General features: G+C 41.1%; 1 protein-coding gene across 1 annotated transcript in view; it reads right to left on the minus strand.

Annotated features, from left to right (window-relative positions):
- The window catches only part of MAN1A1 (mannosidase alpha class 1A member 1), a 292996-nt gene that overhangs the window by 32164 nt on the left and 233932 nt on the right, over positions 1-26900 (minus strand). The window contains exons 6-8 of the mRNA XM_075597752.1: positions 17823-17946; positions 12629-12722; positions 5005-5120 (exon numbers count right to left, since the gene is read on the minus strand). Of these exons, the coding sequence (XP_075453867.1) occupies positions 5005-5120; positions 12629-12722; positions 17823-17946 (334 nt within the window). The remainder of the gene's footprint in view (positions 1-5004; positions 5121-12628; positions 12723-17822; positions 17947-26900) is intronic.

The raw sequence follows: 26900 nt of genomic DNA on the forward strand, positions 1-26900 counted from the left end.
AAAGATGGGAATGAGGGGCGCATCTGTACAATCGGTCTGGAAAAGATGGGAATGAGGGGTGCATCTGTAGAATCGTCTGGAAAAGATGGGAATGAGGGGCGCATCTGTACAATCAGCTGGAAAAGATGGGAATGAGGGGTTCATCTGTACAATCGTCTGGAAAAGATGGGAATGAGGGGCGCATCTGTACAATCAGCTGGAAAAGATGGGAATGAGGGGTTCATCTGTACAATCGTCTGGAAAAGATGGGAATGAGGGGTGCATCTGTAGAATCGTCTGGAAAAGATGGGAATGAGGGGCGCATCTGTACAATCAGCTGGAAAAGATGGGAATGAGGGGTTCATCTGTACAATCGTCTGGAAAAGATGGGAATGAGGGGTGCATCTGTAGAATCGTCTGGAAAAGATGGGAATGAGGGGCGCATCTGTACAATCAGCTGGAAAAGATGGGAATGAGGGGCGCATCTGTACAATCGTCTGGAAAAGATGGGAATGAGGGGCGCATCCGTAGAATCAGCTGGAAAAGATGGGAATGAGGGGTGCATCTGTACAATCGTCTGGAAAAGATGGGAATGAGGGGCGCATCTGTACAATCAGCTGGAAAAGATGGGAATGTTAGCCAGCTGGCATGAAGGGGTGGGCGAAGAGAGGGGTGTGTCAGAGCTTGTAGCGGTCAGGGGATCGGAGTGGGAGCGCGGCCCACCCTTGCTCTCAATTATGACGAGGGGAGTGTGAGAGGCTCCTACGTTTTAAAAAGTGTTGTCCACCCCTTTGCTATTTGTTAATGAAAGGTATTTGTTCAGTAACTTAAAATTAGCAATGTCAAAACATTGATGAAAATGAGGAGGGGGGGGGGGGGGCAGCATAAAAATATAAGCCATATGTAAAATGATCTGCTTACCCAACGGCTTTAATATTCCAATGTTGCATCATTCACAATAGCAATATATGCCAGAAAGATTCACAGGGAGTACAGTGATTACTATATAGGTGTATCCATCAGCTGATGATGTAGCCCAGTCACGTTAGCAGCACACACAGTCTCGTGATTTGGCTGTTTGGGTTCTCTGATAGATTTGCACACTAGTGCTATGTTAACTTCAATGTATTTATAATACCACGCGCTATCCTATTACGCCGTGTAGCAGACAGTAGATCTGCCTTTTGAGGCTTCGTATAATATAAATTAAAAAGTCTTCAAGTGTCATTCATTCCATGAACTCCTACTACATACGATGGATACACCTATATAGTAATCACTGTACACTCTGTGAATCTTTCTGGCATATATTGCTTTTGGAGGATCTCCATAAGGGACACACATCTCCAAAAGCATTACTAGATTACTAGATACAACATCAATAAAAGTAACATTGATATTGAGTAACCTTAATTAGCTGTACACCCTAATAGAGGGTATACACCAGTTTTTAATTACATTCGCATTTGAATAAAATTATAAGAATATCCAAATATATACCACTTTTTTCACCCCTGACCGCTTTATTCTATAAAGGTCTGCGGTGCGCCTACAAAGGGACTCTTTTGTGTACCTCTCTAGATACCCTTTGCTATAGAGTCTGGGATCAGACAGAAGCTACAATAAGATCTTCTGCATGCAGGGGCTAGGGTAGAGGTATAAACCAGGGCCCAGTTAGTCCCCTGAGACACTAGAGGATACTGTATGGTATAGGGTCTGCCTTAAGACAGGGACTCCTTCACCATACTCAGAGAGAAAGAGGAATGCTGCATGACAGTGCCTGACTGTCAGTACATCGTGTAGCAGAGACTGTGGTAAAGGATCATTCCGGCTGGGGATCCCTCCCCTGTGGAGTCAGCGGGTGTATACAGTACATTCCTGCAGAGAACAGCACAGTGCGGCGTGGGATCACTGTTGCGTGTTGCTGAGTTCCAAGGATTATCCTGATCAGGAGCATTGATCAGGGAGGTAGTATAATAAGTGCACCACCAGGCCCCAACACAGGGAAGCGCTATCCCTCACACTTACATTCACCTTATTGTTGTGGACACTCAAGGGATAAAGCACATCATTATCAAAGGGACTGAGGGTGATGTGATGATGGACATGTGGGTGAGGGGATAGTAGGCATTCAGGGTGATGCAATGTTATTCATATGATGTATTGATGTTATGCCAAGAGAGTTTCATTGATGTTATGGTTCATGCTCAGTAAATACTGTTTATTCACATCGTGTGTATTTACTGTATGGTTGTTCTGGTGAGGGCACACTCCCACCACGTTAGGACCCCTCATCAGTGGAGGCGCTGCATCGAGTGTAAGTATATACCCCAGGTTCCCCGTGGCGGAAGCTCAGCCCTCCTGGCTGCCAAAAAGGTACAGCACCACACTGATAAGTAGTAAGATATACCTACCCACCCCAATCTCACTTAGGGTGGAGGAAAGAGGGCTACATATGTGTAGCATCAAAAGAGTCACATCTTAAGTGTCATATCTAAAGTGTCTACAAGAGTTAATTTTGGAGTGAATAATCTCTGGATGTTTTCTTTCTTTATCTTTAATCATGGATGCATTCTGAATATCTGGACTAATATTCTGATTAATTTCTTCAAACAGGTATGTGTCTGTATGCCGACTCCAATCAATTGAGAGAGAATTGATAATCTAATTAACTATTTGGTGTGTGAGTTGATTAGGCAAACCCCTCCCTTAAGTGTTAGTCAAATGCATGTGATTAGGGTACTTTAGTCAGTGTAACTTGGCTGTGTCACATCTTAAGTGTCTACAAGAGTTAATTTTGGAGTTGAAGATCGGAGAAAGATCTGGACTCTGCATTACAACTTTGCCACTGTGAGACATTCACTTTTAACATCTGTGATTATTTGTACACTTTTATCTTCCATTACCTGGGAAGTCACTCCTCCTGCATCTTACTATGCCCTCTCTATTGCTTTTTCTGTTGACTGTTTCCTCGCTCCTTTGTGAATGTCTCTGTCTCTGTTCTCTCCAACATCCCCACTGCACCATTATTTATACACCTCTCTCCCAACAACTTCTATACCCCGCAATAAAAAACACCCACACAAATCCTCTATCTACTCCTTCCCACTGCTGGGGATCTCCCTATAGTCTGAAGTCAGACATACACACCTGATATCACTCATGCGTCCCTGCCATCTCTCCCCCTGTAAATGGTGTTAACCTTTCTATTTAATACTGACCAGCCTTAAATATCACCCCACAAATCAAGTATCCCAATAGCCTGCACTCATGGCTATTGTCCCACACTCAGTCACTCCTACCACCCATTGTGACCAAGCACTGCCATCTACAGCACTTACTCCCTCCCCTACTGTCTCTGAAAGTTTCCCATCAAACCTCTTAGATTGTAAGCTCTTCGGGGCAGGGATTTCCTTTCCTATGGTCTGATTTTTAAGTACTTATTGTATAATTATAATTCCCTGTACTGTATGCTTTGTGAAGCGCTGAGTACACTTTTGGCGCTATATAAATAAAGACATACAATACTATTTGAATAATATTTTCAACAATTTAATAGGAGAGAGGAAGAATATGCTTGCCAAAGTGGTAAATATTAAAGAGTATGCAGCAAACCCTTTTAGAGCGCCCAGTCCAACTCAACTTATATTGCAAACCAATGGGACACTAGCTGGTCAGCTATGGAGGCAACACGATTAGTGGACTACAATTCTAGTCGAACGCAACAACCTTTATGCAATGATCACTCCAACTGGAAAGATCTCATGATTAAAATCTTCAGAATAATATTGAAAGAGCTCATAATACATAAACACGCCGTGAAAAACAAACCAACCACACCGGCTCTCGTTTCTACGTGGTACAGCCTTTGGGCAATTCTAAACAAACAGAGCATGCCCTCCTTCAAAGCATCTCACTACTCTCAAAAAACCTGTTCCAAACACGTATTTAAACACAAGCCAGTAAATGACATGCATGTGCAATTTGCAGCTAGATCCCCTGGCAGCAATGGGGTTAAACTGAAATGGCAATCCTGTTGAATTTTGTTTGTCCTTTTTTAAGACAAGACTGTATGATAACCATGTACAGATACGTTTGTTTGGGGCTCAATTTAAAAAGTCTAATGAAATGATGATAGATAACTAGAGAGTTCAAGAAAAAGAAATACTCCATATCCAATTGGTTTGCGTATATATATATATATTAAAAAAAATAATCATAAAGCAGCATCATGACGGATACTGCGAAAAAGTGAAGCCTGTCGCTGTCAGATAGTGTAGAACTCCATTTTAGGAAAATAAAATAAGTAAGAGGCTACACACCAACAGACTGATCCTTAACTAACCGTGACCCATCTAAAACACCATTACTTGGAAGAATTGTACTTCAGTGTAAGTGCTTTCCATCTAAGATTTGTGCATTGTATAAAAGTAGTTACTATTTTAAGGCCACTGAAGCAGCTAGACCAATCACAGATCACAAATATGGTCTATTGGATGCCAGCATGGTGAATGAGGCTGAAATAAACAAAAAGCTTTATTTTAGTGTTTAATGAAGAAATGGTGCCAAGGATCTGTTCAAAACAAATCTATCTGGCAAGACAGATTATTTTTCCAGAATCAAAGGTTTCTTCAAAGCGAATGTAAATGTTCAAGGCAGGGAAAACTTGATGAAAGTAGCCGCTTATTAACTGCTTGATACCTGTATTTACAATGCCACAAACATTTGCAATAAAGATGTGCTTTGCAATACAATGTACAGAATGAAGGGATCAAATGTCACTCAATCCTTTGTTTTTGGTTTCTATTTAAAAGTTATTTTTTCCAAAGATATACATTTTAGATTGTATTGCGGATGGCTAGACATCTCATATGAAGAAAAGCTATGCTTGTTCGACTTGCTTCAATTACACGAGAAAACATTTGTCATGTTTTTTCACTACCTGATTTTGATTGGCAAGTATAACCCAAGTAACATTCAAATATTAGCTACAGTATTCATGGAAAATACTTGAATGTCCATTACCTGAACAGCATCATAATACATCTTCTTGGCTTCTTCATCTGTCTTGTCTGACATTAGCCATGCCTTCAGCAAATATTCATAAAAGCTATCTCCAAGCCCTCCCACAGAGACATGATCTGAAAAAAGCAGAAAATAAATAAAATACAGGGAAAAAAAAAAAAGAGATACACTTCTGCTTTGTACGAAATACAAACATTACATTTACATAGGCCTATAATACACGATTATTAGTTGACCCTGCTTTTCACAGGGTTAACATTTTTAACTAAAATGGATAATCTTGAAAATTCAGTATAAGGCTGCGATTATAGTTGCAGCGACGGTGTGCGAACAAGAGATCTCTACCTTTGAGGGCGCCCATAGAGCACGCGACCGATGAAGCGCGATTCTCGAGAACACAATTTTGTTTGTCGCGTGACGGCCGGGACAAGTACGCGGTTCAGCCAATGAGGGCGAACCGCTCACGTGATGTCACGGCCACACCCCCCTGTCTCCTCAGACCACAGTGCAGGTTTCGTGCCACTATAATGGCGGCCTAATGTGGGGTTTTAGCAAATATGACACAAATCAGAGCAGTTCCATTTTTAGGACTGTTCTGACCAATGCTTTTTGTAAAGAGCCTCGAGAATTAGGCACCGTAAAGATCTGACACTTCGTGTCACCGTTCTACACAGCAACGTACTACTATGCATGTTTGACTATCAGTACTTGTATATTAGATCAGGGGGGCGCAATTTTTTTCCCTGCGCCCCCCTGCTGGCTGTCCCCTCACTCCCGCGCCCCCCCCTAACCCCAACTTACCCGCGCACCGGCGTAATGACGTCACGTTGCCATAGCAACGTGACGTCACATGACCTCGCAGCGTCATTTTGACGCCTCGTTGCCATGGCGACGCAGGGAGGAAGCCACCGGCCCACGGTAAATTAGGTTTACAGAGGCCCTGCAGCTCCCCCGGCCACTTAATTTAAGTGCCTTCGGGAAGCGCGCGGGGCCTCTGTAAGCCCCGCACCCCCCCGTCGGCAGTCTCGCGCCCCCCAGTTTGCGCATCGCTGTATTAGATGATGACTCTTTAGGAGGATGAGGTTCTCATGATGCACGGAGATGCTCTGTGCTGTATCTCTACGATACAAGAAAAAAAGTAGCATTTACACTCGTTACAAAACCAAATCATCAAAAGTGTTAATAGGCTATGAATGAACAAACGTTTCTCAGGCGCTCTCATCTTTTATATGTTTTTGGTGATCGTCACAGCTTTCTGTTGGTGACCCTAATGGCCATGTAAACAAATTATTTTAAAGTGGAAATCTCTTAAAGGGAAAAAATATTGAGATTCAAGACAAGCGACTGGACTGACTTTGCCTACAAATACCTGGAAATCCTGTGTACCGTATGGTCCGTAGCTTTGTTAGAGAAAAAAGATACACAAAATGGGTGTTGATGCTTGATTCAATAAGTGCTGTACACCAAAGGGCAATTGTGTCTCTGTGCAGTTGTTGACATGCCTTTCCATTTAACTATATAAGAAGTTTTTCAGAATTGTCTTAAGGTAAAGTTTTAACACCCCATACAAGACTCTAGAAGTTTGAGAGCCTGGAGCCATAGCATTTTTATTCTATGAAGACTTTTCCTTGATGTCTTTGTTTGCGTTCCTTAAGAAAAGTGTGACAAATACAAGAAATATGTTAAAAAAAAGACTCTTGAAATCTATTATTAGAAACCACAAAGATTTTTTTTTTTTTTTTTGCATTTCTTGAGCATTTTAGAAATTACCCCAAACTCCTAACATTAAACATCTACATTTTGTCCAATTGTAATTAAAACCAACTCATGTTATAGTAATCGATCACTTGCAGACATTTAATTTGAATTACTTAACAGGTACAAATTGAATCAATAGCTTGGCATAGCAACTTTAAATTACTTTGAAACTATAAAATCTACTAAATCAAATTGTTAAACAAAAATGGACATTATGAAGAGGAGCACACAGAAACCACACATTTTAATACGACTGTGTAAAAAGATGCTCAATTTTATGGCACAACAAAGTATGACATCCATAGTATGAGGTTTAAAGAGCAAGTCAAAAAATAGATCCAAATTATTGGAGGTAAACAGTTATTTTACTAAGAGAATATTTAACATTTTAAAATGTTACCAGAAAAAAGTGACATTGCTCAGAGTTGTGGAGGGGATGGGGAACTTATCCTTCAAACATTTTTTTTAAATGTTTTAAATTACCTCCAGATTACATCTGTGCTGTGCTATTTACACTGTACTTTAGTGAAGAGCTGTACAGACCAGGTAATATAAAAAAAATTATGCAGTAGTGACCTCCAATTGTGATTCTTACATCTAATGTAGCTACAGGAGAATACACAGTAAATTATGGCATTCCACATACTGTGAAACATAACTATAAAACAATAATAAACATTGTACATTACATTTTCTGCTTTTATAGTGTACCACAATCTCAAAAGCACAGGAAACTTTTGTGGTGGAAATAATTTGCTAACCCTCAATCCTTGGCACAATTTGTTTCCCCCTCCTCCACAAATGATTGTTTCATCCCTGTGTGGTTCTTAATATACAGTACATCCACCCACTATTATGGAGCTGTTGGATGAGTGCCTAGTAAATGCATAGTCTGCCATTTATTTATTTATTACATCCACGCCAGAATATATATTTGTCTCTTAGAACCACCTGCACTAGAGCACACATTAACAAGCCACTTCAAGAGCAGTGGGAAGCTTTCATTCAAACAATAAAGATAAAAGAACCGATTTTAAAGTGAAAGAAATAGTTAATTTCAGTGTTCGTGTAGCATGAAAATAATAATTGGAATGCGGAAGCCATTTTGGATAAAACGAAGTTGGCAGTGACTGAAGACAAACTTCGTTTGAATGACCTTTACAACTTTGGAAACATTATTTCCATGGAAACTATTGACATTGTAAACTAAAAAGCACGAGCGCTGTATCAACAAGACATTATGATGTAGATCATTGCGAAAGACAAACCCATCTGATGAATGCTCCCATGTTCTATTATCAGTTTACCATCACAATCAAAATGGCTGAATTACATTAGTGGACTGGTTTTGGCCATCTTGCACTGCACTGTATCTTGCTAGACAAAGTATCTTTTTTTTCTCCCTTGGTTACTAGTGAGGGCACGGAAGCATTTCTGTGGCGGCAATTAGTATTATGAATAGGGATATTGGATATTGGACTCTTGGATAAAGAGTGTGAATAAAGAAACAAAAGTTTTCTTTGCTTAGGCCCTGTACTTTTCATCCCTTTAAGGGCCCTGCTCTCAGCGTGACTCATTATTTGTGAACAGATACAGCCAATGTGGATTCAAGGTTTCTTGTTATTGTGTCTGAATAGCACTCTATTTAAGCTACAGTATACTACAAACTAGGAGTGGGAAGCCTTTTCTACAGAAAAAAACAGTATTACCTTTATTGTTCAACTTTTATATAGCTATTAGTTTACCATGATTCTACTAGAGGATTCAGAAAACGAACATTAATATACCTATTTTATATGAGTAACTATATTAATTCAATATTCACAAGCATATATCTTACAAAACCATGTATAATATATACTACAAGTGAGCGGCAATCTAAACATTGAAAAGAGAACACAGTCATGAATTTAGTTGTTCATTCACTTGCGTACAGTAAGCTACCAGAGAAAAAAAGAACTCAGCGAGGAGAGCACTTTGTTACCAGAAATTAGTATATGAATTGTATATAAAAATATATTTGTATTATTATCCAAGTTAAAATAAAGTGTACTAAAAAGACAAACTAATGAAAACATGTGACAAAGGATCAAGAAGGGATTCTGATACTCATTGCCCTAATACTGACTCACTATATTGACAATTTTGTCAGCTGGTTCCTACACAGTGTGGAAATACGGAATATTCTAGTCTACAGTATATGGTCTTGACACACCTTTAAATAGGTCATGCTTGGTCACATGTCATTAGTTTGTCTTTTTAGTACACTTTATTTTAACTTGGATAATAAAAATATATTTTTATATACAATTCATATTCTAATTTATGGTAACCGAGTGCTGTCCTAGGTGAGTTCCTTTTTTCTCTGGTTGCTTATTAGTTCACATTTCTCAGCACCGTGCCTACTTTATTACTGATCCCTTACGGTACTAGCTGAGCAGGGTCATTACTTTCCCTTCCCATCAGGTATACTTGCGTACAGTACACAGGAATTCCAATATCACTGACATTTATTCTAGGTGTAGACCCCCATGGGGGATATGAATGAGAGCAATATGTTTAATGCACAGACAAATTACAAATTGTTTTTGGCAGATTGATTGTTTGAGTTGGGCTTTACTGCCTTATGTATCCCTAAGGCCCCGTTCCCTCTGCTAGCTACGCGACGACCATGCGCACGTTCGTCACTCTCGTTTGGCAATGGGAGTTTTCAGACTTGAAACTACTCCCAGCGGCGCAGTACAGCGTTGACGCTGCTGCAACTCAGGGAGACAACTGAATTTGTGATTTTGTGCGGCAGCAGCGTCATGTGTACTTCGCCAGCCAATGAACGAAAGCTCCAAATTCTTTTTTTCTAAAAAGAGGATGACGTCTTCCCCTGTCCCGCCTACTGTTGGTTCATTCAGTCTGCTGGGGATGTTCACACATCACAGAGGCGCGCAACCGCAGACGCGCACACGCAACGTTAACGCTCCATTAATATTCAGTATAATCACTTGTCTTGTGATTTATAAATAATTACAAGGGACATCGGAGAGATCTGTTTTGCCCTGAGCATTGCGCTTTGAGCTACAGTATTAGAATCTTTACATTCTGTATATATTCTCCAGATTATCCCTGACAACTACTTAATTGTCAAGGATTGTGGAGCTTGGATTGTATCACTTACCTAAGACGCATCAGTTAAATTGATGGGAGTCCCCTGTAACCACAGTTAATTCAATAGTATAACTGTGATTATCAAGTAATATTACTACAGCTGACATCCCACTATATTGTTTTGTGTTCCTAGTGCTCTACCAGCCTCTCTTTGTTTTAATTGATTTTATTATTTTTGGTTCACATCTTTGCGTCTACTCCATTACATATATATATTTTAATGATTTAGCATTAATAAAGTTATTTTAAGCCCGTCTAGAGGTGTCTTAGTGTAACACTATAGGGATTCTTTCTTTATCTTTAAGTACAACTAGCTGATATACCCAGCGTTGCCCGGCATTGAATTTTCCCGCTCCCCCCCTCTCTCCGCTCCCCCTCCCTCTCTTTTTTTCTTCGCTCCCCCTCTCTCTCTCCCCCCCCTTCCCCTTTCTCCCCCGTTAACAGCAATCGGGGCCCCCCTGCACATGAATGTGGCCCCCGTGTTAATTGCTGGGTTCCCCCCTCCCCCCCGTTCACAGCTCCGGCCCTTCCCCCCTTCACACCTCCATTCCCCCCCCCTCTCACATGTCCAATTCCCCCCCCCCTTCAGAGCTCAGTGGGTGGGTGAGTGACTGGGTGGGTTGACTGAGGGACTGAGTGACTGGGTGGGTTGACTGAGGGACTGAGTGAGTGGGTGGGTGACTAAGTGACTGGGTGGGTGACTGAGTGACTGGGTGGGTGGGTGACTGAGTGACTGGGCGTTGACTGGGTGGGTGGGTGACTGAGTGACTGGGTGACTGAGTGACTTTGGTGACTGACTGGGTTTGGTGAGTGACTGACTGGGTGGGTGAGTGACTGACTGGGTGGGTGAGTGACTGACTGGGTGGGTGAGTGACTGACTGGGTGGGTGAGTGACTGACTGCGTGGGTGAGTGACTGGGTGGTTGGGTGAGTGACAGGGTGGGTGGGTGAGTGACTGGGTGGGTGGGTGGGTGAGTGACTGGGTGGGTGAGTGACTGGGTGGGTGAGTGACTTGGGTGGGTGAGTGACTGGGTGGGTGGGTGGGTTGAGTGACTTTGGGTGGGTGAGTGACTGGGTGGGTGGTTGAGTGATTGGGTGGGTGAGTGGGTGACTGGGTGGGTGGGTGAGTGACTGGGTGAGTGACTGGGTGGATGAGTGACACTTAGACTGGGTGGGTGGGTGAGTGACTGGGTGGGTGGATGAGTGACTGGGTGGGTGGGTTTGAGTGACTTGACTGAGTGGGTGGGTGAGTGACTGGGTGGGTGAGTGGGTGCGTGGGTGTGTTATCTTTCCCCCCCTGCATCTCTTCTCTCCCCCCCCCCCCGCATGCCTCCCCCCCTTCATGCTATCCCCGGAGGCAGCAGGTGTGAGGCGGCCGTGGCAGCCGCAGCTGTAGGGAGGGGGAAGGACAGCAGCGCGGGGCCTGTGAGGCGTGGTGAGGCGGCCGTGGCAGCCGCAGCTGTTGGGAGGGGGAAGGACAGCAGCGCGGGGCCTGTGAGGCACGGTGAGGCGGTGGCAGCCGCAGCTGTAGGGAGGGGGAAGGACAGCAGCGCGGGGCCTGTGAGGCGCGGTGAGGCGGTGGCAGCCGCAGCTGTAGGGAGGGGGAAGGACAGCAGCGCGGGGCCTGTGAGGCACGGTGAGGCGGTGGCAGCCGCAGCTGTAGGGAGGGGGAAGGACAGCAGCGCGGGGCCTGTGAGGCACGGTGAGGCGGTGGCAGCCGCAGCTGTAGGGAGGGGGAAGGACAGCAGCGCTGGGCCTGTGAGGCGCGGTGACGTGGCCGTGGGAGCCGCAGCTGTTGGGAAGGGGTAGGACGGTGGCGTGGGGACTGTGAGGCAGGCGTGACAACCGCAGTACCCGTCCGCCTGCTCGATCACTCACCCGTCCGGCCGCTACCACGTGCATGTGAGGCGGGAGGCAGCGTGTTGTGGCAGCTCCTGGCGCCGCTCCCACGCTGTGTCCCGGGCGCTCTTGACTGTAGCGGGGGTGTGTGTGTGTTTGTGTGTGTGTGTGTGTGTGTGTTGGACCTTTGGCTCGTCACTCCGCCTCAGGCCAATGAGAGGTGTGCAGGGGCGGGCGGGCCAAGGGACCAATCTCATTGGCCTGAGGGACACAGGCCATGCAGACAAACATACAGTGCTTTCACAAATATATAGTAGATATGTTTCATAGTCCCTGTTAGCACCACCCCTTTACTACATTTGTATTGGTGCTTCTTCATACCTTTAACACAATTTAATACCCTCCCTGGCGTTTGAGCGGGGTACACAGCTACCCCTTTGGGGGATTTCTATTTCAGAACTGCTCACGTGACCTGGCCGTCGCGTGAGAAATCATGTAATTTTGTTTCCTATTTCTCGCGCTTTTGAGCTCTGACGGGGGCGCACGCGGTAGCGCACTCTAAAGACAGCCTCATAGAGGCACATAACTGATCAGGCGCCCCGCGCTCACTGTCTCGCAGTCACGCCGACCATAGACACGGCCTTAGAGGCAACCCATCACATAATTAAAAATAAAAGTACCTAAACAACGTATAACTGAAACAATATTGTTTAATATATAATAAATATAGCAATGTTTTTTATTCAAAAGCGTTTTTAAATGCCCTACAATTGTAAGTACTTCATGTATATGACAATTCGCTTATTTTGGTAAGTTCAACTATTTAATTCTGCTAACCAGTTTGCAAAAAAAATTACTTCTATACTTACGTTGACCCCACTGGCCACTGTTAGGATTCAGATAGTTAGGAAACAGGCCTTGTGGTTTATCCAATCGGTTCAACACTTTTCGAATATTCATAACCTAAAACAAGTATATATGTAAATGGAATATATAGATAATAGGCTGACAACTTCTTGTACACGACACTAGTCATATCTTCTTTTAATGTGGAGCCATAAAAAGAAACAGTGCTGAATTAATGTCCAGTACAATGTTGTATACATACAGTAGTCAAACTAAATGCCTATTATTCTTTTCAATATTTACCAGTTTACCCTAAAGTGTAGCAAAATGTTTACTTAATTTGTTGGCTGTGGCAAGTTCTGGCATTTTGGTAATTCTGTTGTATGTATAAGCAGGGCTCGACAAATGCACTCGCCCGCACGCCACGGGCAAGTGCATTTTGACCGCTGTCAAGTGCTTACCTGCAGCGGGGTCCACAGGTGTGGTGATCTCTGTTTTCCCTTGCAACTTATACTTTTCCTCACAGGTCCTGAAAAAATGGACGCGTGGCGTCAAATGAGACTGCGTTGCTATGGTAACAGAACGCTGCGGGACATCACGCGCCCCGTTGCCATGGCAACGCATTGTCAAAATTTTCAGGACCTGCAGGGGAAAGAGTACAATTTGCAGGGGAGAAGACGGAGATTGCAGCAGGACCCCGCTGCAGGTAAGAGTTGTGAGGGAGGGAATTTGTTTTTTGGGGGTGGGGGGGGGGAGTGGGTTTTTCCCTAGTTTGTCAAGCCCTGTGTATAAGTCTGCATCTATGGCAGAACATTTTTTAATTAGGACTGGATCAAAAGCTCAGGAGGAGCGAGTCTCACAAAACACATCAGCAGATGTACAGTATCAAGAGCACGCATCCTTCTGTGACATACACTCAATGTGATTAGTTTTATTCTACAATGATTTCATACATTTCAACAAGACCATAGCTTACGCACATCTGTTCTTGCGCCCGCTTACACACATCTGTACATGTGTGTGCGTTTCATTTTTTCTCCCAATTGGTTGAAGCTTCAAGACCAGGACTCTGGAAAGCTAGATATCAAAGTAAATTTTCTGATAAACTGGTGAAATTAACACTCTATTTAAAATTGTATTAGATATTGTGATGCTACTTGTGTCCATTTGACAATAGTCTCTTTGCTGGTCACACTTTTTCCAATTGTGGGGATCAAAGAAGCTGTTTGGAGACTAAAATAAAAATGGTCTTCCTATAAATGCTAAAAGGTCACTACTGATTTTTAAGAGTAATAATTCTTGCTTTTACATCTTTTCCTATTCGCAGCCATGGATGCTAGGGTACAGATGTAGCAGGACTTGCTGTTTTCGGCACTGGTGCAAGTCACGGGACCGCGACTGCCCGGGTGCCTGAGGATTATTGCTGCGGGGGGTCCAATCCGGAAACATGAACCACCCGCAGGGCAACCATGGCAGCACCATCTCCGGAGGCAGCTTTAAACTTTATCAGCGGCGGCTCCGGAGACAGCAAGCTTTGCTACATCTATATGTGGAGAGAAAATGGAAGAATCAGTGGAGTAGGCCTCATCATTAACAAGTGATAGAGAAACCACAGAGTATGAACTCTCATTGGAAAGAGCAGTCAGAATTGTCATTAAGATGCCAGATGAAGGGTACTGCACCAGGAACAAGCATGAAGACAGATTGGCAGAATTAGCAGTTTATGAAAACTTGTACATCACATTTATTTATCAAGAATCAAAAACAGAAAAATGGTCATGAAGTGGACCCAATGGAATAAAGAACGACATGGACATAGACTATATCCTAGCTAAGCAGAAACAGGTGATTGAAGACTGCACAGTCCTTAACGGTTTTGACACAAGGAATGATTTTCAAATGTTGCTTTGGTGGCATGGTGTTTTCCTGTCGCACTCCCTTGCTGATCCACATCTTGCTTGAATCTTTATTGAACCCAATGGTTCATGTGGCACTCGTAAATGTTCTTTGCATCATCAATGTATGCGTCACCAATTTGTCTTAATGCATTTAGTACCACAGAGGTGCAGACAGAATTAAAATGGTTTTTCCATATTTAACAATCTTAAAATGAGTGGTAGATTGTAATCATTACTTTGGGAAATCACTTCTTGTATGGCCTTTCATTCAAACTGCATGTAAAGAGTTTTGCAAAGATTTTCTCTACTTCTTTCACGATTTCAGTTGTAATGCCATCTTCCCAGGATTCTTCCCATTCTTTATGTATTTATTGCTGTTGTTACTTCTTCTGGAAGGACACGTAGTAAATCGGATGTTTCTTCTGGCTCTTCCTCTGCTGGCTTATGTGTTCTCATACAATTTCATGTAGAAGCTCTCAACTCTTCATAGGTGCAGTGTCTTATTGTTGATCCATCATCTTGTTTGCATGCAATAATTTGCCTCTTCCCAATCATAAGTCGCTGCTTCATCTTCTTTAAGCTTTTGTCATCTTTGATGGTCTTCTTACCAGATCACAGTTCCATTTTCTTACATTTTCAGTTAAACGTTTGCAGATATCTTGCACAGCTTTGCATATTCAATTCTTGTATCTTGGAATTGCTTTATTTCGGGTCGTCTCCTCAGTACGTGCTTTGTCTCATCACATATTTTCTTATCCTGTTTGTTGTCAGCGATTCCTAGTTTGTCTTGTGCTTTCAACTACAATATTCATAGGTTCTTCATAATGGTGTGTCCCCATGTATTTTGAGCAAGCTGAAGCCTTTTTTCAGTTCCAGTTTAAATGCTCTGCTGTTATTCTTGAGATTATTGATGTTGATAGTTTTTATCTTTTTTCCCCCCTTTTAATCAGTTTTCTGCTTTCTATCTTCGCATTCAGATGTAATTTGCAGCAAATCTATCAGAGATAACTTTGTGTGTCAAAACGGTTCAGGACTGTGGAGTCTTGTTTCTTGTTAGCTAGGATACTTAATTCTCTTTTTCCATTGGGCCCATTCCATGTCCATTTTCTATTTGGATTTCTCTTGAAGAATTAGTTCAATATCTACACGTTTTCACATTCTGCAAATTCTACCAATCTGTCTCCCCATTGTTACCATACCATACTTGCCAACTGATGCTTCGTCTTTCTGGAGGGCACCATTCGTTGCATTGAAATATCCCATAACGATCTTGAGGTGACTATACCCTTTGTTAAATTGATTTAATTGTAGTACCTTTCCCACTTTAGCCAGGTATATCATTCAGATTTTCATTCTATTGTTAAACCTACCAGCAAAAGTACAGTACCACTATACATATTCTTGAACATTCCTTGCCACCTTCCCGTCACTGAGACAGCAAGGTATTCACATACACTTTAAAAATAACATTTAAATGGGAGATTCTTAGAGTCCATATAACAGGGAATTCTGCGATCATGACTAGACATGACTAGACTAGAAATGTCGGGAGGTTTTATATACATCAATATTGCTGAAACTGAATATTGCTATTTCTAGTCAGTTAACCTTTAGAGCTGCATATTCAGCATACAGAATGCCTTTGCAGCATTGAATTACACAGTATATACAGTACATAGTACATCACTTAAATTGATACTCAAAGGAGCAATACATTACATTTCCCTCCCCTTTAAATACAGGATGAAGCAGGGGATCTCCGAAGCTGAACCCCATTCATTTCAGCTCCGGGGACCCCCTGCTTCCAGAGATACTTGCCTTTTAATGGAGTCTCTAAATATTTCGGCAGTTTAAAGCCCTCGCGTCTTATGGGCCAACAGAAAGCCGCACCAGGTGACATAACAGCTTCCTATTGGCCTTCAGGGCCCAGGAGTTTTGAAAAATTGACCATAATGTGAACCATGTAGTGACTACCGGCACCCACTATGGAGGTTAGTACTTCCAGGAGCAGGGGGTCTCTGGAGCTGAAATTAACAGGATTCAGCTCCGGAGACCCCCTGCTTGAATCATGTACTTGGGAAAAAAACAAAAAAAAAAAACGGAAAGAAAGAGTCCCCAATGGATTTGCTCTTTAAATCATTATTTCCAATAATACACCGACGTACATAGCCAATCAGTTACAGTTCATTAAGATGAGACAAATTAAAACCTTGGTTGTATGCAATGAGAGCAACAGGGATAGATGTGAGACACGTACAATATAGTGAATATGTGTAAAAATAAAAAAATAAATAAAAAAGAGTGTTCAACAGAAATGTTAATGCTGTAACGTGTTATACCATTTGTGTTGTAAGTAAAGCTACGTGTGCATCCCCCTATCTCCCATATACCCTTCCCTATTATTTATGTCCCCATCTAACCCCTCATCCCAATCACCTCATTTTTTTGTAGCCCAAAATTAGGAGGAAAAAAAAATCAAAATAATGTTACAAAAAATAAATATAAAAAAGGAGCTTAAGGAAGTGTGTGTGTGTGTGTGTGTGTGTGTGTGTGTGTGTGTGTAGTGGGGTGGCACAGAAAAGCAGCAGTTGAAACAAGGGTACTTATTAAATTCCAGCATTGAACCATTTTAGCTGTACTATGATACAGTATGATGCATAGGATGTTCTCCTGCAGATGTAACTCCTGGATCACCATTATCTTCTTAATAATAACTAAACCCACGTTACTCGGGAAAAATAAACAGATTTTCTGGAGTGCACAAGCAAAATGCGAATATGTACTTGGCTGGCTTGTTAGCCATTAGGGAATCCACATCATTCAATTGTCAAGGTGTGCTAGCACGCGGTTTGTAAATTACTAATCTCTGCAGGCACAATGTTTTTCATTTGTCAGCACCCAGTTTCTTTTTATTCATGTTCTTAGTTGGTGGAATGGAGTTATTCAGGTGCAGCACTATCCAATTGTAATTTCTCTGCACTGGTCTTTGGTACACCACAAGGAAGATAACTTTTTTTTGGCAAATCCTCAAAGAAATGAAAGGACAATTATAATCTCTTTACAAACATAACCTCTTCTGAGGAGGTCGTATCTTATCTGTTGCCAAGTGTTATTGCCATCTATGGAACTTTGACTTGCAATATTAATGAAGAGCAAATGTTATACCAAATGCAATATGGACACAGTTTTAACAGCTATTCCCTTGAGGCTTAATCCATCTAATTTAGGGATGCATTCTTCGTGTTCTTGCAGAGAACAGCCATTTAACATGTTTCAATGCTTATAAAAATCAGGTACTTCTTAGTTAAATCAAGCTCACCTTTTCAGCAAAAATTGGGTTCCCAGACACTTGACTTAAATGGATAAACTCCAAGTGCAGAGTTCCAAATTCAGCCAGAATGCTGCTTCCTCCAGAAGCCCATGGCCAGTTGCGACCAATGCCACTGAAGACAAAAAGGGAGACTTATGGTTAGAAGCAGTCACATTTATTTTTTTGGAGAGTTGCATTACTTTCACAGTATTAAATAATTAGTAAGGTATCTCCGTAAATTCCCAGCAGCATACCAATTTCCTGTCGGGCTCTACCGTCTGGCAAAAGTATTGCCACAGATATACATTTTATTTTGAGCCATACTTTCAGAGACGAAGAGTAAAGATGTGAGCGCTCAATGTTCTAAGATTCAACTAAGTACTTAGACAAGTATAATTGTATATATGATGTCAAAGAGCTAGAAACTAACACATGGAAAGCGCTCAACTATTAAAACAAAATTGTGACTAACCATGCTTACAGTGATGGCTTATACAACAAAGATAATAAAATAATCAATATAAATGGTGAACTATAAACACAAAAATACTAAACTATCTAATAAGGTGAATTAATATATCTACAAACTGTGTACTAATTACTGTACTTTGAAATTACACATGCATAAAATCCCAACTTTCTGGGGGACAGAAGTAACAGGATGGCAGCCTTTGGACAATATAATATAAATCCTTCCACAAGGATATATCTGAAAAACAATGTTGATATGAGCAAAAAATGCCCTAGGCGCAGGCCCTTATATACAATACCAGTCCAATATGGAAAACAGTCCTTGGAATATGAGGTAGGTTGAGACAGTCTCTTACTGCAACAGAACACTGGCTATGTGCTATTCACGCGAGATTCATGCTGTATGGAAACAGAGAAAACAAAGAACACCATTGCACAGCACGCAAGTGACTGTGAGGCACCCTCACCCCCTGCTAACTACTTACAATGTTGTAGTAATCAGCGTACAGAAATTGGTAACTTTAGGGATAGGTCCTCCTTGGTCATCTGATGCCGACCCTCTGATATGGTGTGCTCCCGCCAGTCTTGGATCCAGTGATCATAGATCAATCCTCCGATCCTGGTCTCCACTAGTGTGACCTCGTAATACAATATGGAGAACCATGTGCGGTACCAAAATACAATTTATTAAACTACAATAGTAAAACCTCAAACAATGCACTCACATGATGTGGGGGATGATGGGGTGTCTTACTAAGTGCCGTCTGCTTGAAAGCTAAAGTTACCAATTTCTGTACGCTGATTACTACAACATTGTAAGTAGTTAGCAGGGGGTGAGGGTGCCTCACAGTCACTTGTGTGCTGTGCAATGGTGTTCTTTGTTTTCTCTGTTTCCACACAGCATGAATCTCGCGTGAATAGCACATAGCCAGTGTTCTGTTGCAGTAAGAGACTGTCTCAACCTACCTCATATTCCAAGGACTGTTTTCCACATTGGACTGGTATTGTATATCAGGGCCTGCGCCTAGGACATTTTTTGCTCATATCAACATACTTTTATACTGTATATGCTGTACAGGAAAAAAATACCTTTTCCCAGCAAACGCAACAACAAGCATAATTCACTTAAGCAATCCACACCCTTTGAAACGCTTCAAGAGAAGCCAGTTGCCATTTATGAAGAAATACATTTTTACTGAAGAACAGAAGGTTTACGCAAATGATGAGGAATATTTGACACATCATTTGCATTTTACAACAACGCAATGGCACAAATTGGACATAATGCACAATGTAATGCACCCTTGTGAATGAGTGAAAACTAAACCAATAACAAGCCTAACAATGTACTCTTTACATTTTTAATATAGACCGCAACCAAATGGGTTATGTATACAACTCTTATTTAGATCAAATAATTAATGCAATCTTACAGTCTTCCAAGTAATTATAAGGGAGCGTAAACTTTATAACGAGCAAAGTGTATAAAAAACACAAAGATGAGAGGCCACACTGCACAATCATTATGGGTGTCAATAGAGCCAAGCAGAGGCCAAATAATTAACCCTATGCTGCTAAGGAGGCTTTAATACATTACTCTGCATTGACAGGAGAGAACAATTGAGGTCACCTAACCAACTAAATATTTAGCAATCCACTGCACAAATGTCTTATTTGGTGAAACCTGAAATGAAATCCATGGAACAACATTCAGTACCTGAATATTATAACCCCTTGTCAATGTGTTGCCGGCCTCCTTGACAGCAAAGAGGATGAGATGTGAGTGTTTTGGAATGAGAACTTTGAGCTGTACCATTATCATACCTTTACATTATTGCAGTCCTATAACTACAGGCATGATCAGCAAAAGAAAAATCAGCGAGATCTGTGATTAATAGCATTTCTACTGAAAAAACAAACCTTTCATCACTTTCACGTACAATCAAATAGGAACAAACATTGAACTAATTATGGATATTACTTTAAAGAAATAAATGCTTTTACAGGTAACTGTAAAAAATAAAGTATTTTTTAAAATTTCCCCTCAAGATTTTTGTAAATATTTCAATTTGGAGTTTATGGTGATTTTACGGCAATGTCATCTCCCTTCTCTCAGGTATATTTTCCTTTAGCATTGTATGTAAAACATTGAATTTTTACTTTACGGGTTACAAGATTGGTGTACAGTATGGAAAACAATGACTGTTCTTTACAGAATGCGGTTTCTAAACTCAGTGGATTGTACCCTTAACTCTGTTTTCTAATGGCATATTGCAGGACATTTGACCGTTTATGTTAAATTAACACTGATTTACAGTGTAAAATAACATGGTTACGTACAACAATAAAACATGCCTAATATCTACTTTAATAGGAGATATAAAATACTAACCAACCCCAGAAATGTAATGGGCACCTTCAACAGGGAACAAAATTCCATGCTCAGTGCCTGAGGAGGCTAAATATTGATGGGTGACCTAAATGTGAAATTATCCATAGTTGGCAAAAAGTTGGAATAGAGACATCGGTAGAATCAAGTCAATGGAATTTGGGAAACTCTTCAACAAAATGTACTCTCCATACCAAAATACAATGCCTAATCCCAGCTGAAGAGGTCACATGCAACTCTTATTTTGTGGTATAAAGATACAGATTTCATCAAAGTGCCTCATTAAAAAAAAAAAACACATTGTTCAGCATATTAAAGAGCTACTAAGCTGCGATTGAGATACAAAAATGGATAAGGCATTCAGTGTTTGGGCTAACATGTGCTTGCTAACACTTATCTTTGTCAGAAAATGGCAGCCAATAAAAGGCATTGCAAGTCAATTGCCTAATCTGCCAATCTTAAGGGAGCTGATGCATTTCTATAACCCCTACAGTGTACCTTGAGAATCCAGACCCCGTAAATATCATGAATTAAGTTCCCAGAGCCAGTTGTCTAGACAGGACACCAGAAAATCTATCCACTTCCAAACACCAAGAGAGACCCCTTTCCACAAAAGTACTGAAACATTTTGCATTGAAGTGCATAACAACCACTACAAAAAAAAAATCAGCATGCCAGTCCTGGTATGTTTAAGATACCATTATCTCCAATTGTAGGAGTTCTGTGGCTGAATGTGGGTAGACATATCCAGCATTATTTGTTGCACAAATGGTTTTATTTATTTTTTCTCCAAAAGAGAACAGGGAAATGCTTAAAGAAGTAGATCCCCCTTGTTCTGGTTTTATTTATTTTTTTACCTCCCTCTCATCCCCTCCTCTCCTCTTTATTTGAACATAATGGCACTGCGCAACGTGGGAGATTTAAACACCATTATACTTCTGGTGGAGGTGACGCTACCTTGGTAGACTCTTTCCTGGCACATATCTTGGATATTCCCAGAGCTGAAATGAACATGGTTCAGATTCAGGGACCTCCTACTTCCTACCCACATAAAAAAATGTATGGGTGGAGGGGGGAAGTTTGTAAGGCAAGGATTGCTCCTTTAAAAGTCTAGAATAAATTGCATGTTATTGTACTCTAAAATATTTTTAATGGCGTGAGGCAAAAACAATGCGAATCATGCAGGTGGCGACAGATTTTGTAGTGCGCGGGGGTGATAGACTACAGAGGGTTTCACAGCAAGAAACCTTCTGGATCTATACTCTCAAGACCCTCTCCCCTAAAGGGTTAAACATCGATTTTGATTTAGCATCATTTCTTTGATGCACTGTAACTAATCATTTATTTTCTCATCCAATGTAATTTTATATGTTGTTATACATTTTTACTGTTTTTGTATCAGTGATCCAATGATTCCTAAGTGAGTCAGGGAGTCGCTTCAGAGGTGATTAAGCTTATACCCATCTGATGGTAATTATCAGCAAGTGAAATCACCCTGTTATTCTTGGCCCGAAGTGGCTCCTGTATACAAGGGGTTAAACTGGGGCTATATATTGCACACGGGATTGACGAGGCTCCACAATCCCCTGACGAAGTGACGTTCCCCGTCACGAAATGTGTAGGGAGGAGCCTAAGAGGTACTGCCCCACACACTCAAGCTGCTAGTCATTGAAGAGGAGACGGTGACGTCATCCAAACTGCGCCGGAATCCCGCGAGGTACACGCGGCACCGAAGAGGACATTCAAAGACTGAGTGCGGCGTTTGGGTTGTGCTGGGTCGGGCACATCTTTGTTTTTATACTCACCGTCCTTTGTGAGTATTTTATTTGTTTTAGGTAGGCGTCATTAAAGTTTTTTACTACTGCGCAATCCTTTGCCCTCTTTTATCCCCACTGGAGGAAATATGAGGCTGAAGGAATCCTGAAGCCGATCCAGGAGACTACGTTCCTGAAAGGGAGACCTGCCTGACGTCCACGGAAGCGGAGGATACCACGAGGGGTTCGTGGTACACCAGAGGCGACTGGGACCCAGAAGGCTCCAAGTACAGATTCTCTCCCCTGCATGCATCCTATCTACTTCTAGTAAGTAGGCATCTCATTGAGCTTTGATCATAAGGTCACATTTGGCAACTAAACATACTGCGCAATGTCCTGTCTCTCTGCTTTATGTCATACATCTGCAGGTTGAATATATCATGAGGAGGACTGTTTTTCTCTTTGCTTTGTGAACTGTGATTTTGATACCATCTACCATCAGATGACCACTCAGGATTGGGAGCAATAGTCTGTATATTTGGACTTTAATATCATTTCACTGTATTTACACATGCGCCAGGTTTATGTCTATTTTTGTATTTATATTCTTGTTTTGAGGTTTATTTTGGGATATTCCTCAGTAGATTACCAGGCTGCTTTAGTTGTGCACTGCACTAATTAATTCACATATGCACTGCATAGTTTTATTTTAGGTATAGCGCTTGTCACAGTATATTTTGTATTTTTATTGTTGTTATCTCACACTGTATAGCTGCTCACCTCACATATCACCCATACACTTTTGTCATTAGCATGGCTCTTTTCACAAATAGAGCACTTAGAGGTTGCAATTTTGATGGGGTATTTGATGAAAATCCAGACTGTATGGATCTGGAAATAGAAAATCTAGAAACGCAGTTCTCAAAATTAGAGAAACTATTACATCATGAAGTTAAGCAGACTTGGGACTCTTACGCTCTTAAAAAATATCTGGAGTGCAAGAGAATCCCAAGGGGCTTAAGAGTTTTAAAAGTCCCCACGTTAGATCAAGATAAAGAAAGTTTCATGGAGGAGTGGAACTTCTATCTGGACCAATGTTCTGTTAATCTCATACGGTTAGTGATCAAACAAAGAGCCTCTACTTTGGAGATCATTAACAGTGAGATTAATCAGATTAAGGAGAATCTGGAACCCTTTATGGAACTAAAGGAATATAAGGAACTAGAGGACAAAGTGATTTTAAGAATAGAAAAATTGGATAGAGAAACTAAATTGAATAAGCAAATTAAATTTGCAAGAGACAAAAAAGATTATGACGAAAATAAACAACGTAACTGGAAAAGAGAACAGGTGACAGTCTCAACAGATAATGTAGAAGGAGTAATCAATATAGCACCACCAGTAATTAAAACAATTAAAGTGTCTCATAAAAACTCAAATTCTAAACATGCTCAAAGTAAGAAGAATGAGACAAAGACTGATAAAAAAGATATAAAAGATCTGAAGAATCCAGAAAACAGTCAAACAAGATATGAATCATTTAGATCACAGACATCTGAGGGAGATCAAACTTGTAGAAAATATAGGGAGAGATCACCACTATGGAGATCAAATGAAAGAGAAGATAGAGATGGAGAAAGTAATAAAAGATTTGTTCCTCCTTTTTTAGAGCAACGCAGAGGTCAGAAGCCCTTTCACGAAGCCAGGAGAGAGAGCCGGAGAGAGTGGCAAGGACCCAGGGAGTTAGAAAGAAACAGATCACGAGCAGACGTCTCCGAGGAAAGAGGGGAGGAACAAGAAAACAGAAAAAGAATAAATGCAGGCAGAGATTGGTGAAAAAACAGAATATCTTTAATCTTAGTGATCACAAACTTTCTGATGTTGAGACAAAAGTATTAGAAAAGGGACTCACTTTTGCTCAAGTCCAGGGACCTAACATGTTTAAAACATTTATTGATGTACATAAATATGTTAGGAAGTTAACACTAAAGAAGTATTTCATCAAAGATGCAGTCACTAGAGCTGTTAACATGGACACAGCTAGTACAAATGCAGTGAAGTCCCCACTGACTGCATTCAAGAAAAGTTCAACATTTTACCCTAAGATGTGTAAAGGGAAGTTTATAGACACCTTTGCGGAAATGGTCATAGGAGACTTAGAAAACTTGAGCCAAGACTTCAAATGTAAAAAACAAAATATGACCACAAATGAGAAGGAAGCAGTAAAATCATTATCAAATAATAATCAGATAGTGATTAAGCCAGCTGATAAAGGTGGCGGGATAGTAGTCATGAACAGGGACTACTATCAGGAAGAATCCCAACGAATATTAAGTGATAGGAAACCTATAAAACACTGAAAAGTAACCCCACGAAGGAATATGGTATTCAGTTATCAGAATGGCTGGCAAAAGGGTATGATACGGGTATTATCAGCAAAAAAGAGTTGGAGTTCTTATTAATAGAGCAACCTAAAATACCACTCTTCTATTTTATCCCGAAGATCCACAAAAATCCCTTGAAACCCCCAGGTAGACCTATCATCTCAGGGGTAGGGTCCCTAACATCCAAACTTTCTCAATTTGTGGATCATCTATTACAGAAGTATGTGGTAGAAATACCATCACATCTCAAGGACACGTCGCATGTGTTACGAACCATTGAAGATCTAACATGGGAAGAAGATCTGATTTGGGTCACATGCGACGTGGTGTCCCTTTACACCATTATAGACCATGAAATGGGTCTGAAGGCCATAGAGTGGATTTTGAATAAAGATACCAGTATGGAATCCTCAGTTAAAATATTTATTATAGAGGCCATCAGGTATATACTCATCCACAATTATTTCTCTCATGATGGCTGCTATTACCTCCAGACGTGTGGGACCGCGATAGGTACCTGGTTTGCACCAAGTTATGCTAACATTTTTATGGGCATGTGGGAAGAAAATTACATCCTAAACCACAACCCATATGGTGCAAACCTGGTACTCTGGAAACGCTACATCGATGATGTGCTATGCGTCTGGAAGGGCACTAAAGAAGAATTAGAGGCCTTCAAAGAACATCTCAATACAAACGACTATTATATACAATTTACGTTTAGTACTAGTTCACAGTCTATAAACTTCCTGGATCTAACTCTCTACACTGTTAAAAATGAGATACACACTAAAACTTATTACAAAGAGGTGAATGCCAACTCCTATGTCTTAGCATCTAGCCACCACCATCCCCATTGGTTAAAAAATATCCCAAAAGGACAAGCACTTAGGGTAAAAAGAAATTGTTCTCAATTGGAAGTGTATAAGGAACAAATTGAGGACATGGGCAATAAGTTTAAAGATAGGAAATACAATAGGAAAGTTGTTAAAAATGCTATTGAGCAAGCTAACAACATAGAAAGGGCTTCCTTGATCCATCCGGTTAAAAAAGTAGCTGCAAATACAAATAAAGTATTTCTCCCTTTTATTACACAATTTAATGGTATGTCTAGGGAGATATCCAAAGTGTTTAATAAACACTGGGGGATCCTACAAAGAGATCCTATTCTACAATCTATAATACCTGACAAACCGCAAATTGTGTATAAAAAAAGCTCAAAACTTAAAATCCCAGCTGGCCCCTAGTTGCCCTAGGAAACATCAAGGACTGGGACAAACAATGTGGTTAAAAGAACTTAAAGGTTATTTCCCCTGTAAGAAGTACATTGGTTGCAGTTATGGATCAAAGTGTAAAGAATTCAAATCCAATGTAACTGGTAAAAGTTTTGAAATCCGTTCATTTATTAATTGCAAATCTAATTTCTGTGTTTACCTTTTAGAATGTCCCTGTAAATTACAATATGTGGGCAGGACGGGGAGACCACTGAAACGAAGATTTGCCGAACATGTGTACAATATTAAAAATGGCTTCGAAACACATAGTGTTTCCAACCATTTTAAATTGCACCATAATCAATCCCCAGAGGGGCTCACATGTATCGGCATAGATTGCCCCAAGGTGGGTATTAGAGGGGGTGATAGACTACAGAGGGTTTCACAGCAAGAAACCTTCTGGATCTATACTCTCAAGACCCTCTCCCCTAAAGGGTTAAACATCGATTTTGATTTAGCATCATTTCTTTGATGCACTGTAACTAATAATTTATTTTCTTATCCAATGTAATTTTATATGTTGTTATACATTTTTACTGTTTTTGTATCAGTGATCCAATGATTCCTAAGTGAGTCAGGGAGTCGCTTCAGAGGTGATTAAGCTTATACCCATCTGATGGTAATTATCAGCAAGTGAAATCACCCTGTTATTCTTGGCCCGAAGTGGCTCCTGTATACAAGGGGTTAAACTGGGGCTATATATTGCACACGGGATTGACGAGGCTCCACAATCCCCTGACAAAGTGACGTTCCCCGTCACGAAACGCGTAGGGAGGAGCCTAAGAGGTACTGCCCCACACACTCAAGCTGCTAGT

Source organism: Ascaphus truei, chromosome 4 (genome assembly GCF_040206685.1).
Source record: "Ascaphus truei isolate aAscTru1 chromosome 4, aAscTru1.hap1, whole genome shotgun sequence".
Taxonomy (NCBI): domain Eukaryota; kingdom Metazoa; phylum Chordata; class Amphibia; order Anura; family Ascaphidae; genus Ascaphus; species Ascaphus truei.